At 35.2% G+C, this 15,808-nt stretch overlaps 1 protein-coding gene across 27 annotated transcripts in view; it reads left to right on the top strand.

Moving 5' to 3' along the window:
- Positions 1-15,808, top strand: part of LOC105478710 (CDC42 binding protein kinase alpha) — a 330,193-nt gene that overhangs the window by 116,324 nt on the left and 198,061 nt on the right. For all 27 annotated transcript variants that reach the window (XR_011614991.1, XR_011615009.1, XM_011736411.3 and 24 more), the window contains 2 exons: positions 1,295-1,390; positions 7,024-7,172. Coding sequence is in view for 25 of the 27 variants with exons in the window: in XM_011736411.3 (XP_011734713.1) it covers positions 1,295-1,390; positions 7,024-7,172 (245 nt within the window). In the remaining 2 variants the exon portion in view is untranslated. The remainder of the gene's footprint in view (positions 1-1,294; positions 1,391-7,023; positions 7,173-15,808) is intronic.

Below are 15,808 nucleotides of genomic sequence, written 5' to 3'. Positions count from 1 at the left end.
GTATGTAAAGCTATTTATCTGCACCTGTAATTAGGAATATGTTAATTAAAGGAATAATGATATTATTTCACATCCATCGTATTAGCAACCACTTAAAAGTCTAATAATGTCATATGTAGTTGAGGATATGGGGAAAAGCAGAGCTTTTATATTCTGGGTGGAGATAGTAATTGGTATAGCACTCAGGAAAGAAAATTGGCTAAATGGTAAAGTTGAAATTTGCATTTAGCATTTCTACTTCTAAGTATATACAGTGGAGAAACTCTTGCACATTTGTACAAATATGTTTATTCCAACATTGTGTAATAATAATACAAAACTGGAAATAACCTATGTTTCTCCATGGTTATTGCATAAATAAATTATAGTGCATTCAAACAATGGTATGCCATAGCAGTCAAAAGAAGAGCAGTCATTCTTGAGAAAAAAAAAAAAGTCAAATTGCAAAAGGATAGATAAAATTATAACATTCACATAAATTTTTTCGTTTTCTTTTTCTTTCTTTTTTTTGAGACAAGGTCTCACCCTGTCACCCAGGTTGGAGTGCAGTGATACTATCTTGGCCCACTGCAACCTGTGCCTCCTGGGTTCAAGCAATTCTCCTGCCTTAGCCTCCTGGGTAGCTGGGATTACAGGTGTATGCCACCACACCCTGCTGATTTTTGTATTTTTTTAGAGACAGGGTTTCGCTATGTTGCTCAGGCTGATCTTGAACTCCTGAGCTCAAGCAGTCTGCCCGCCTTGGCATCCCAGAGTGCTGGGATTACAGGCGTGAGCCACTGCACCTGGCCCATGAACATTTTCAAAACATAAAACAAATCTGTTGTTTATAGACATACACTTGTGATCAAGTCATATAATTGGTGGACTATCCAATGACTTCAAATTATTATTACAACGGGAGAAAGGGAAGAGAATGGGTTCGCAGTTTGGAGTAGGAAGGCTACAATTTACATGTTATTTCTTTAAAAAGATCAGAAGTAAATATGGCAAAATGTAGACATTTATATTATATGGATGATGGGTTGGTCCATGGTTCTTGAATTATTCTGTGCGTTTTTCAGATTATTTTGAACTATAAAAGTGTTTTTTAATATAAAATATATTTTTAAAAGTTACTATTCCAGTAGCCCAGTTTCTGAGGGTGGTTTGAAACTTGTGTTATTGAAATGTCTTATAATATCAGGTGTATTCCTTTTCCATAACAGAAATAATATAATAAACATAGTAATTCTTTGTATATTTCCTAGTTTTACATAAAGTATACTCTAAAATTTTTCTTTTTGCATTTCAGACAGCATGTTTTCGTGAAGAAAGGGATGTATTAGTGAATGGAGACAATAAATGGATTACAACCTTGCACTATGCTTTCCAGGATGACAATAACTTAGTAAGAATCATTTTTGTATTTCTGTATACTTACTATTTTTTTGTTGGAAGAATTAGAATTATTTTTATTTAAACATCGTTTAAATGTAGGTTTTATATAAAAAACCAACACCACATGTTCTCACTCATAGGTAGGAACTGAACAGTGAGAACACTTGGATACAGGAAGGGGAACATCACACACTGGGGCCTGTCGGGGGCGAGGGGAGGGGGCAGGGATAGCATTAGGAGATATACGTAATGTAAATGACAAGTTAATGGGTGCACCACACCAGCATGGCACATGTATACATATGTAACAAACCTGCACATTGTGCACATGTACCCTAGAACTTAAAAGTATAATTAAAAAAAAAAAGAAAATTAACAGCATTTCACATAGGGTAAGTTGTTCACTTGATATGTGGTGTTTTTTTTTCTCCCTGGAAATTTGATACCTTTTCATTGGAATTCTTTATGCTTTTTAATAAGCAAGTCGAAGCTAAATCCAAACATTTAATTGCTATTAGTTAAGTTCTGTAGAAGGCCTTCAGGAGTTTTTCATGATACCTTTAATACCAGTACCATTCCTCTTCCCCTGCTTCTGTTAAAGTCCAGCTAGCACTTTAAAATTGTGCTCAAATTCATCTTAAAATAATCATTTCCAGAATTTCCCATTGAAATTAATCTTTCTCATCTCATTCTAACTTTACGTTTTTAAATTATTTTTATTACATAACACGTGTGTATATATCTCTGATTTTTTTTGATACAGCTTTTAAAAACATTTAAATAGGCCAGATGTGGTGGCTCACACCTGTAATCCCAGCACTTTGGGAGGCCAAGGCGGGCGGATCATGAGGTCAGGAGATTGAGGCCATTCTAGCTAACATGGTGAAACCCCGTCTCCACTAACAATACAAAAAATTAGCCGGGCGTGGTGGCGGGCACCTGTAGTCCCAGCTACTCAGGAGGCTGAGGCAGGAGAATGGCGTGAACCCGGGAGGTGGAGGTTGCAGTGAGCCAAGATCGTGCCACTGCACTCCAGCCTGGGTGACAGAGCAAGACTCAGTCTCAAAAAAAAAAAAAAAAAAAAAAAAAATTTAAATAAGTTACATGGACTGGACCATCTTTAGATAATTTAAAATTAAAGGTTTTTCCAACCCCACTGGAAACAAGGAAAAAAAAATAAAGGTTTATGCAACTCTATAATACTCATGGGGTTTGTCTGATTTCAGGCCAGATCTAGGTGTTCAAATAATGTCATTACTTGTCTTTTATATCCCTTACATGCTTATAAGAATATAATAATGTTTTATTAAACTGCAGATGGTGACCCATTAGTGGGTAATAACATCAATTAAGTCAGTTACAAGCAGCATTATTTTTTCTTTTCCTTTTTTTTTTTTAATTTTAAAGAGACAAGATCTTACTCTGTTGCCCAGGCTGGATCTTGCTCTGTTGCCCAATTAGAGCTCACTGCTGCCTCTGACTCCTGGGCTCAAGCAACCCTCCCACCTCAGCCTCTTGAGTAACTGGGACTACAGATGTGTGCCACTGTGCCCCACTAACTTAATTTTTTTTTTTTTTTTTTGGTAAAAATGGGGTCTCAGTTTGTTGCTCAGGCTCATCTTGAACTCTTGGCTTCAAGTGATCCTCTCAGCTTGACCTCCTAAGGTGTGTGGATTACAGGCATGAGCCACCATGCCCAGCCATAAGCAACATTTTTGAAGATTAAATAGAATAGAAAATGACAGAGTTAATGACAAGTAGTAAGAGTGAATGTAGTCTCATGACACATTTATTTTATAATATACTGAATTATCATATAAGCCATATATATTATTGTGGGTTATAGTGAGAATTGTTTAAAAGCCATAGTATAAAGAGTTTTGTATGCGCTAGTTGCATAGTTGTTGAACTGAATGTAATGATGTTTTAACTGGATTTAATTTTATTTAATATACAAAATTTTAGGGGTGAATGTATCATGCAAATATAATCTGCATGGGTTTGTTAACAACATTTGCAAGAGCAGATTAAAACACATCCCACATCTTTGCCTAGAAAAATTATAGCAATGTATCATGATAATTTTCAAAATGTTTTCAAATAATGAATAAAATTCACTATGACATTGCATTCTGTATTAGATAAATGTAACACTGCAGATTTGTGCATTGCTTAAAATTCTACATTTTGGTATAAATATAGAAATAATTATATAATTTTGTAGATATATTAATAGAAGTAAATTACTCAAATACCAAATTTTATATAGCAAAAAAAGCCTGAACTGTTAATTATCTCTCTCCTTTCATTTAGTTTTATTTGCATTCTTTTGTATTTGACATTAGGGTTAACATTTCTTTTTCAAAGACATTTCTCAGGGAAAAATAGTCTCTATATACCACTCAATAATTACTAAAATAGAATTAAAGACATAACTGGAGGAAGAATGAAACACTGTAGCAGTCAAATCTCCTATAACTTGCCAGTGTTTCTGTAGTTTAGGGGAGCCTTCATCATATATTCATCTCAAGAGTCAGAGGTCTTGGTTATCATCAAAGATTTCCTTTTGAACATTTTTACAATATTAGAAAATAAAATCATTAAAAAATGTTGACAAAGCTAATTTTAGATACCATAAAAGGAAATTTTATTATATATAATTATTTTTCAAAGTAATGTTTAACCCTGATAGCTTTTAAATTGCCAAGTAAAGAACATAATTTATAATGTTATACAGTTTGAGAAAGCTGTGGCAAATAACTTTCATTTCTAACCTGTTTACCACTATAGTTTATGAAAAAATTTGTAGTTATAGCAAGTAGACCTTTTGTGTGTTTCAGAAAAAGGCACATAATTTAATGAATGGTAGATATGTGATTAGATCATTTTTTTCTTTAAAAAAGCTCGTTAAATACAAAGCTGCTTAGTTATGTCAACATTGACACATAAAATTTTTATCACTTACGTAACACTAGAATACAATGAACCAGTGAAATTTGTTCCTTCTGTACTTTCTTATTCATTATTTCCTGATTAGTTATTTTATGGTTGAGGAAAAAAAGGAAAATACCTTGAATTGACATACGTAACTTTTTTAAAAGGTGAAAGATACTTGAATTTTAAATTAATTGCAGTAACTCATATGAACTCTAAATTCTTTATAGGAATCCAATTTGTGAAGACAGAAATTATTAGAAAAGTATCTTTTTTTAGAAAAGTATTTTTTAATAGTAAACAAAAAGAAAGCAAGGAGGAATAACTATAAGGTGAGCCTCTAAAGATTAACTGTTAATCTCTTTGTTATGGCAGCATGGGAATTAAAAGAGTTTCCTGATATTCCTAGGAAGACTTCTAGAATCATATCTTGAAATGCTCATTTTGGGACACATAACTCGTTTATTGCATGTTTTCAGATGTTTTAGCATTCTTTCCTTGGACTGAAAACAATCCCCAAAGCTGTGATGGTCTTTTTAGTAATCCGACCAGTGATTCCTAAAATCAGTGATTGTTGCTTTGGCTTTCATTTCCCTAATGACTATTGAAGTTCAGCATGTATTAATTGGCTGATCGTGTTGCCTCTTATGTGAATTATCTGTTAATATTCTTAGCCTAGTTTTGTTGGATCGTTTGTCCCTCTCTTAATAGTTGGTAGGGGCTCTTTATGTTAGGATTATATCTTTGACCTATTATGAATATTACCTCTCAGTGTATGTTTTTTAAAAACTTATTTAAAGATGCCTTAGCTACGTTGGGTAATATTTTCAAAGTAGTTTGTGATTAGGAGTACCAGATATTCAATTTTACTATAAAATTAACCGATCTGAACAATATGATATTATAATAATATAGGAATAGGTAACCATAGCAGAATAGATTATCTAGGAACAGATACGAGTATATTTGGGATCTTAAAATACGATGAAGGGACGTTTCATTTGAATTGAGGAGAAAGAATGGATTATCTAGTTATTTTAGACTTTTAGTCTTATAGACTCTGTCTATAAGAAAATAGTCTTCACACTTTAATCAAAAGTAAATTGTCAGGATAGGGTCAGTTCAACATTAGGCCAGCCCAGCATGGTGGCTCACGCCTGTAATCCCAGCACTTTGGGAGGCCGAGGTGGGCAGATCACAAGGTCAGGAGATCAAGACCATCCTGGCCAACATGGTGAAACCCCGTCTCTACTAAAAATACAAAAATTAGCTGGGTATGGTGGCGCATGCCTGTAATCCCAGCTACTTGGGAGGCTGAGGCATGAGAATCACTTGAACCCAGGAGTCGGGGGTTGCAGTGAGCCAAGATCGTGCCACTGCACTGCAGCCTGGCGACAGAGCAAGACTGTCTCAAAACAAACAAACAAAAACGTTGGGCCTAGTAAATACAGCAAGTAGACCAAGACCAGGATTTTAAATACATTCTGCTTCCCTAATTTTCAAGACTTTAAATATGTGAAATTAGTTTCTTTGGTTTAACACACATTTACTATGTTTATAATTTTAACATACAGTAATAAAAGGAATTTGAATTTTTTCAAGACTCTTTAAATCTTAATGTCAAGTCAGTAATATCCCTGAAACAATATCTTTATTCTGTAATAAAACCTTAATTTCAAGGCATTATTAATGACCTTCACGTGTCTTATACTCACTAGCCTTCATGCTAAGTGCTACATTATCATTATTATACTTATGATATGTCTATATATAATAATGAAATGTCACAGAGATTAATTTTTCAACTTCCACTTACAACATGGAGTCAGTATTTGAATATAGGTTTCTCTGACTACAATACCCATTTTTCCACTATGCCTAGTTTTCTCCCTCACTTAAAAATAATATATAATATACACACAAATACACATGTGTATGTAATACATGTTTATAAAGCAATGTAGAACATAAAGTTATAACATCAGGTGTAATCTAACAACCTAGAGAATCCCAGTGAACAGTTTGATGTACTATCCTCATCGTTTCTTTTTTGGCACACCCACATACATACCCATAAGCATCCATATCTAAAATTAGTTGGCATCTGTTTATTATATACACCTGAGAAAAGCTCATTCTGATATTTATAGTATTAGAAATGGGAAGAGAAACATATGGTGAGAATTACTATATTCTACATAGTAGTGGTTTCTAAATGCTGATCTATAGACTGATGCTGGTTCTAATAAAGTTCTTACTGGGTAAAATAAGGAAAACATAATGATGATGAATACGAATTTCTTTCAATGTAGGGACGATCCTGTATTCGAATTTTTTCTTTTATTGTTTTTTTTTTTGAGGGGGGCTGGATTTAAATGTTCGTTATTCTAAAATCTTGGAAAGCTGTGTTCCATTGTTGGAAGATGATAATAATGATGATATTATCTCTTTGCAAAATACAGCAAGAAGAATGGTAACCCTGTGTTGTTCTCTGCCCCAGTCTTTAAAAGTTTTGTTTTACTGCTGTATGAAATTTAGAAGTTTTGTAATGACTGCTGATCATCATCTTACACAGTTTCTTGTTAATTAGCTGCATATGTAATTAACTGCATAAATATTTGACCCAGTCCTGTTTGACCTTGGGATACAGTATATTAATCTTTCACCCTTATTAGTTTACTGAGTACATTTTATTTTTTTCATTCACAGTACCTGGTTATGGATTATTATGTTGGTGGTGATTTGCTTACTTTACTCAGCAAATTTGAAGATAGATTGCCTGAAGATATGGCTCGATTTTACTTGGCTGAGATGGTGATAGCAATTGACTCAGTTCATCAGCTACATTATGTACACAGGTAAGACAGTCCTTCATTGTACCTGACTGTGAGTTACTATGTAATATCTAGCGGCAAAGGTCTATTTCTTGCCAGATTTATGAATTATGGTCTTGGGTACATTTATTGTCAACCAAAAAAATTATTTTCAGACGATTTTGGTTGTTTTGCTTTGTTGTTATTTGTCAGCATTACAGAACCGATGTGCCTGCTTATACATGCATGTACGTGTCTAGGATCTAAAAGTTCTCACTGCTAGAATAGTAGACATTGGAGACTAGGAAAGGTGGGAGGAGGTGAGGGATGAGAAATTGCCTATGGGTACAGGGTACACTATCAAGTGATGGGTACGCTATATTGCATACCTCACAACTACACAATATGTCCATGTAGCAAAACTGCACTTGTACCCCCTAAATCTGTTTTAAAAAAAAGTTCTCACTTCCAGTCAGCATTTCTAGAAACCACTTCTTTAAAAACCGCTCTTGTTTAAATGTACATATGAATTCCATCTCAAAAGGAGTATGTATTGGTCAGTTTTCTTATAGTTGAGTCTTATATATTTAAATTAGCTGGAATTCTAGACCATAAGTCATAGCTTCATTTGCTAAATAAGTCCTGTATTATATATTTTATGTTTCTCAAGAAAACACTTTCAAGGATTGTATGTGTCAAAAGAGATTTTTTATATGAAAGTGATAATTTTGATGTTCATGGAGTAATTTATTATAAACTTAATAATTTACATTTAAAAAATTTAAAAATACCAACATGAATTTGGAAGGACACACAAAAAGTAAGAAATAAATTAAGGATATATGGGATGATTGAAAAGGTACCCTCACATTTTAAGAGGAAAGTAGGAAAGAGCAGAACATTGTTGGTGAATTAATCATTCAAATGAGAGTATCTTTGGATAGTGCAAAATGTGAGAAAGAGAAAGGTGCTGAGGAGAAGTAGGTAAAGGGATACTGCCAAGTTAGAAATAAACTAAACCATTTTCTAAGAGTGCTTTTCAAACTTTGGCATGCATCTGAATCCTGTGGAGGAAGCCTGGTTGAAACCCAGATTGTTGAGTCAGCTGCAGAAGTGCTGATTCAGTAGGTTGGGTGGGGCTGGGGAATTGCCATCTCTAACAAGTTCCCAGGTGGTGATGCTGCTGCTGGTATAGTGACCACACTCCGAGAACTATGCTCTAAGACAGCAGTGACTGTTTCTTTTAAGTTTTGGGTGGTAAGAGTGATCTTTGAGAAGAACATGAATGTGGCAGGAATAGAATGTTTCTGTTTCGGTGTTTGCTTTTTAAGATGTGGGTGTCTTAATCGCTGTTTTATTTAATTAGTATTGAAGTTCTAAGACATTATTAAAGGAAGAATAATTAAACAATTTATATTTTATCATATCTCTGTTTGGCTCTTGCCTATTCATGTGCTTTTCTCTGTGGGTATCTGATTGTCCATAGTTTTCATTGAAAATAAAGATATGGAAATGCTTTGAAAATTGTAAAGGACAATGCAGTTTTTGGTTTTTTTTTTGTTTTAATTTAAATTTTTGTAGAGATGGGGGTCTCACTGTGTTGCTCAGGCTGGTCTTGAACTCCTGGACTCAAGTGATCCTGCCACCTCAGCTTCCCAAAGTGTTGGGATTAGAGGCATGAGCTACCACTCCTGGCCACAGTGCAGCTTTAAAGATGGTATTGTGGTCTCAAGAGTCACTTATAGAATGAGAAACTAAAATGCTATTTTGTGGTTTAAACAGTAATCCAAAATCCTAGCTGAGGACTATCATTTAAAAATACTTACAGAAAATACTATTTCGTTGAATATTTGAAGAATGTTACAAAACATAGAGTCTTAGGCTTGTGGAATTGAGAGACTTTACCCAGTTTATATGTAATTCTTGACAAAGAATAACTACTTCTGAAAATTATATGCTTCGATTGATGAAAGTAAATATGAGGTATTTATAATATCTTTCATTCTGCCAGGCTTGTTAGAGATGCTGTTTTTTGGACTGAAAACCATTTCAACCTTGAGCTATGCTTAAGTACATTTAATTTTACAAGGTACTTTTAAATGAATCATATTTATTCCATGGTTGGGCAGCTCTAATATTATAAAATTTTATTTTATATTAAGCTGAATTTCTTTTCTTTATTTTTTTTGAGACAGAGTTTCATTCTTGTTGCCCAAGCTGGAGTGCCCTGGTGCAATCTTGGCTCAGCACAACCTTCGCCTCCTGGGTTAAAGCAATTCTCCTGCCTCAGCCTCCCGAGTAGCTGGGATTACATGCACCATGAAGCCTGGCTAATTTTTTGTACTTTTAGAAGACCCGTAGAGACGGGTTTTCTCTATGTTGGTCAGGTTGGTCTTGAACTCCCTACCTCAGGTGATCTGCCCGCCTCAGCCTCCAAACGTGCTGGGATTACAGGCATGAGCCACCACTCCCGGCCTTGAATTTCTTTTTATTTTAGTCATTGGTCCTAGTTTTGCTTTTAGAGTCACATATAATTTATGTCTCTTCTATTTATCATGCTTTCTGAAGTCTTCTTTAGGTTAAACATCTGAACATCTCTAGTTTCTCTGTTATCACAATCTGAATACACTTCCTATCTTCCTTGTCTTAACCCCACGCCACACACTCTGCCCATTCCCACACCTCTTCTCCCTCCCTCCTTTTCTTTCCTTTTACCTTTCCGTGGATGCTCCATTGTGTTAATGCTCTTCTTAAAATGTTTTTCTCATTTTCTGGATAGATTATTTTCAGCAAATGCTTTACTGAGGAAATATTTTTTGAGTCCTCTTTTATAAGTAACATGCTAAAACTATGTGGAATTGTAAGTAAGTAGGTATAGCATATAGTTGTGGCTTTTGAAAAGGTTTCAGTTGTTTGGAGACACAAAACCTGAGAGAGAAATAAAACTTAAAATGCCACAAGTTAAATAATCATTTAGGGCCAAACTGACAGAGTGAGTCCAGACTGTGGATTGCTAAATGAGTTATACAAGCAAGTTACAGTGAGCTCAAGAAATGAGTAATAAGTTTATTTCTAATGATCAGTTCTAGTCCTTTTTTTTTTTTTTTTAACTCTTTGTGCTATTCACTGTATTCCAGCACAAATTCTGTGATTTAGATGTCATCTAAAATGGGTGTTGCCCCATTTTATAGATGAGGAAACCCAGCTTCAGAGACATTAGTTAGTAAGTAGCATAGCCTAGATTAAAATCTAAGTTAGGCTTGTTACCAGATTTATGTTCTTTGTACAACATCGTGTTTTTCATAGAAGACTTTAATGGTGGGGCTTTGAAGAATGAGAAGACTGTATGTAGGCAGATAGGAAGGCATTCAAGATAAGTGAATGGTAGGAGAAAAGCACGTAAGCAGGCAAATGGTAGTTTTGGAAAATACTTAATAGACTAGTTTGGCTAGAGAAAAGAGTGCATGTTGAGTTTAGTAGGAGATTAATTTGTAAAGACAGATTTTGGTTCTTATCATGGAACTCTTGAATGTTACAGACTCTGTATCTTGGTAGCTAATAAACTACAATGAATTTTAGGCAACGAAATGTTAAGTTATTTTGTGGTAAACTTCATGTCTTCATGTCTTAGAGTTTTATGAAATTTATCAAATTTCCTAATGTTTTATAATTCGTGAACTTAAAATATAGGGAAGTGGAGAATACAAAAAGGGAATAGTGAGACTCATGTATTTAAGGAAGGAAATACTCTCCTTTTTCTTGTGTTCTTTTTAAGGAAATTTATTTCTAGACTTATAAAAGTGTGTTTGTCTTCTATCAGCACAAAAACTTGCATATGAAAAATTTGCACAAAGGTTTAACAGGAGCAATGGAAAGTAGTAAATGGTAGGAATAATTAAAGTAAAATATTTTCTAATGACATTGAGTAGTCAAAAAGCAGTGGACTAGGAATCAGAAGATTTAATTCCATCACCTATCAGATTCTCCATCTGTTAAAGGAGGATAATAAATGACGTTTACTCTGCTTGTTTTGCCAGGGTATTGGGAAGGTGAGATGAAATGTGTATATGAAAATGTTTTGACAGTATAGAAAATACGCCATTGCAATTAGGGAAACATCTTTTTGAATTATAAATTTGAGGCATTAAAATTGTTATAAATAAAATAGTTTCATCCTTCAGTTCTATAATTTAAATACATTTTTCTGTCTAGGTCTATTGAGAATATTTCTTATACTTCCTTAGTTTTCATTTCTGATTTTCCCTTCCTTTCTTTGGGCAGCATTTTTCATAAGCTTTTGTGTGTGCTAAATTTTATTTAAGAAATGCGGGGATATAAGCATATATTTCTAAATTTGCTTGCATTTCCTAAGGAAAGTTTTACAACTGCTAGAATGCACTGGCAGTTGTAAAAATGGTTGCCTAAAGAGACTAGGGTGGAGAGAAAATGGGATGGATGGGGTAGGAATCAGAGCTCAATTTCTAAGTGAATACACTTTCATATATACTTTTTAAATTAATAAACTTTCTTATTTACAGCAGTTTTAGGATCATAGAAAAATTGAGTGGAAAGTATAGAGTTCCCCTTAGACCTCCTCCCGCCCACCACACACACATGCACAGCCTCCCCCACTATCAACATGCCTTACCAGAGTGTGGCACATTTGTTAACATCGATGACCCTTCATTATCACCTAAGTCCATAGTTTACATGTTTACATTCGTGTTCTCTGTTGGTGTTGTACATTCTATGGGCTTTGACAAATGCAGAACAACATGTATCCACCATAATAGTATTATGCGGAATAATTTTAATGCCCTAAAAATGTTCTGTGTTCCACCTCTTTATTCCTCCCTACCTGCTAACCCCAGGACATGACTGATCTTTTTGCTGTCTCATAGGTTTGCCTTTTCTGGAATATCATATAGTTGGAATCATGCAGTTTATAGCCTTTTCAGATCGGCTTCTCTTGCTTAGCAATATTTAAGGTGTGACAGCTCATTGCTTTTTAGTGAGTAACATTCTATTGTCTGCATGTACCACAGTTTATCCATTTACCTACTTAAGGACATCTTGGTTGCTTCTAAGTTTTGGCAATTGTGAATGAAGCTGCATTTTATATGATTGCTTTTTTTTTCCTCTCTCTTTTTAGCATTTCAATTATACTTCCATTTTTTAACTTTTCTTAATGGTTACCCTAGAGTTTGCAATATAAATTTATAACTAATGTCAGCCCACTTTGAAATAATATGGTGCTGTTTCATGGATAGTGAAGTACCTTGTGATAACAGAGTAATCCTGATTCCTCGTTCTTGTCCCTTGTATCATTGCTGTCATTTATTTCATGCATAAGTAAGAATTCATATTTGAATACATCGTTGCCATTCTTTTGAACAACCTGTTATCTTTTAGATTAATTAAAAATAAAAGATAAAAGTTTTTATTTTGCCTTCACTTACTCATTCTCTGATGCTGGTCCTCTCTTTACATAGTTCTGTTTCTGATTTATATCATTTTTCTTCTTTTTGAAGAACTTTTAAATTTTTCCTGAAAAGTAGTTTCCTGGCAACAAATTCCCTCAATTTTTGTTTTTGTCTGAGAAAGTATTTCTCTTTCACTTTTGAAGGGTAATTTTGCAGCAAATGAAATCATAGGTTGGTGAGGTGTTTTTTTTTCTTCTTCTTCTTTTAAATACTTCACTTCACTCTCTTCTTACTTGCATGGTTTCTAAGGAATCAGATATAATTGTTATCTTTGTTCCTCTATACGTAAGTTGTTTTTTGCCTCTGGCTTCTTTCAGGATTTATTTATTTATTTATTTTTTGTATTCTGTAGTTTGAAAATGGTGTACCTAGGTATAGTTAGTTTTTTTTGTGGGGGTGGGGGGTTGCATTTATCCTGCTTGATACTTTTTGAATTTCCCGACTCTGTGGTTTGAGGTAGGAAAATTTTGGGAAATTCTCAGACATTATTGCTTCATTCCCTTTCCTTCTAGTATTCCCATTGCATGTAACTTATACCTTTTGTAGTAATCCCACAGTTCTTGGATATTCTGTTCTGTTTGTTTGTTTGTTTTTTCTCCCAGTCTTTGCTTTTTTCGTTTTGAAGTTTCTATTATATTCTCAAGCTCAGAGATTCTTTCCTAAGTGGTGTCTGGTCTACTAACGAGCTCATCAAAAGTATTATTTATTTATGTTACAGTGTTTTTGATCTCTAACAGTTCTGATTCTTTCTTAGACTTTCCATCTTATTTATCTGTTCTTGCGTGTTGCGTACTTTAACCATAAAGTCTTTAACATATCAATAATAGTTTTTAAAATTCCTGGTCTGATAATTGCAACATTGTTGCCATATCTGACTATCATTTTGATGTCTGTCCAGTCTCTTTGTCCCATTTTTAGTATGCCTTGTAATTTTTTGTTGAAAGGCAGACATGTTGTTAACCTTAAATAACAAGATTAGAAAATAAGTATAGACTTTGAGCCCAAAGCTTGAGGACGGCCAAGCTTTTGCCTAATAAATTTTGCATGCCTCACATAGCTCAGACAGCTTTGAGCTCTTTTTCTTTTCTCAATATATTGGGCAAAAGGAATTGCAATAAGTAGGCTTTGAGTGATGTAGTGGCAAGGGACGTGTGTGTGCATGTATGTGTTGGTAAGGGGCCATTCTGTAGTCCTATGATTAGGTCCCAATCTTTAGTGAGGCTGTGAGACTGCACTGTGAACACCAGGGCTTCTCAGCTTCTCAGTACTCCTGCCACCTCTGTACCTCCCTTCCTGCCTTCCTGCTTAGTTGGGACAGGATGGCTAGAAGGTGCCAGACTTGGGTACTGCCCCTCCTTCTGGAAGGTTAGTCTCTGATAATACCCCAGCAGATTAGGCTCTGAAAAATTCCAGACAAGTTAGACTCTGGTAAAATAGTTTCTCCTGAGGGCAGGCCTTTTTAAGAAGAGAATATTCTGGCATATTTCAGAATGCAGCAGAGATTCTCTTTTCTCCTCCCTCTGTTGGAAGCATGAAGGTATGTTTCTCTGGTATTCACTATGAGGACATGGTTGAACTCTTGGTGGTAAAACTCAAAAATAAATGTGGGGCCTCCCTATGACTGGGCCACCTTTGGAGTTTTTAATCTTTCAGGCTTGTCCACACTGAACCTGCAGCAATTCTTTAATCACAGTTTAGGTTTTCCTAACCAGGCACTGGTTCCCTGCAAGGTTTCTGCTATAGGTTTTTAAACTGCCAAGTTGTGATTCTCCATAGCCACCTGTCTGTCCAATTTGGGGACAACAGTTTGCCCTGTGACCTTACCTCTCTTACATATCTAAGACGAGTTGTTGATTTTTCAGTTCGTTCAGGGTTTTACTTTTTGTTAGGACACTGTGGTGACTTCTGGACTCCTTACATACTGGAAGTGGAAATCTCCCCATAATCTTTTAAAACTTAGATTTCAAAACAACATGTTTTATCATTGTGATACGGCTCCGATGAGGGGAGGAACACCAGATTCTTCCTCTTGAGTCGAATTAGAAAAAAAAAACACGGACACACGTGGAGTAATTTTAAGGAGCAGGGAGTTTAATAGGCAAGAGGGAAGGGGGAGGAAAGAAAGAAAAAGCTCCCCTCTACAGAGACAGAGGAAGGGGGGCTCCAAAGCCACGAGACAGAACCCCGCTTTCAGGTAGTATCAGCCAGCTATATTGGATGGCTGGAGGAGGTGGTGTCTGATTTGCATAGAGCTCAGGGGATTGGTTTGACCTGGCATTTCATGCACATAGCCCGCGGAAAAACTGGCCCTCCCACCCTCTCTTTTTAATATGCAAATGCAGGGTGCCATGATGTTTCACACACGTGGGGATATGTGGGAGCAGCCATACTGCCAGGCACATGTTAGGGCAAGGGCAAGAGGACAACGGATGGTAATGGTAATCGCCGTGTTGGGTGAATGGGTGTTGGGTGAATGGTAATCGTCGTGTTAGGTGGACCCAGTTTCTAATGGCTAACATTTGCATATCAAAGATTGCCAACCAGAGTCTAAGACCCAAGGCTTTCATGCTAGATAAGAGCTGGAAAAATCTTCCAAGGACCCCTTTTTTTCCTATCTGCCTAAAATAATTTCTTAGTAACTCATACCTCAATTGAGGGTACAGCAACTAAGAACTTTTGGTTAAAAAAAAAAGTTCTCTTGTAAAGATGAAAAGATTTCCAAAGATGCTAATTAAAGTGTTAAATGACTACCTGGAAAAATAACAGCTTATTTTATTGAGAAACCTAAGAATGTTATGATGATAAACACTCAAAGGGGCTATTACTATTGTTTTCTACTGAGAATTACCCCAGTAGCCTTCTCCCTTTTGAAGGAGGCAGGGAAATGATGCAGTGGTATTGAAGAGTGAAGAAAAATGATATTAATAGAGCAGCTAATAATACTGGTGAGTATTGTTTGGAGGAATTAGAAATAATGAGTGGCTAGTAGATTTGAAATGCTTTAAACGTTAAAGATGTCAGTTCTTCCCAAATTGATCTACAGGCTTAGTCTTTATTCTTTTTTTTTTTTTTTTCATGTTCTTTCGTGAGATAGCAAATCTATAGGTTTAATGCAATCTCTCAAAATCCTAGCAAGATTTCTTTAGTTAGAGACAAGCTTATTTTAAGTTTTATGTGGAAAGGCAATAGAACTGGAGT

Source organism: Macaca nemestrina, chromosome 1, assembly GCF_043159975.1.
Source record: "Macaca nemestrina isolate mMacNem1 chromosome 1, mMacNem.hap1, whole genome shotgun sequence".
In the NCBI taxonomy this organism is placed as follows: Eukaryota; Metazoa; Chordata; class Mammalia; order Primates; family Cercopithecidae; genus Macaca; species Macaca nemestrina.
This window is presented reverse-complemented; position numbering and strand designations above follow the sequence as displayed.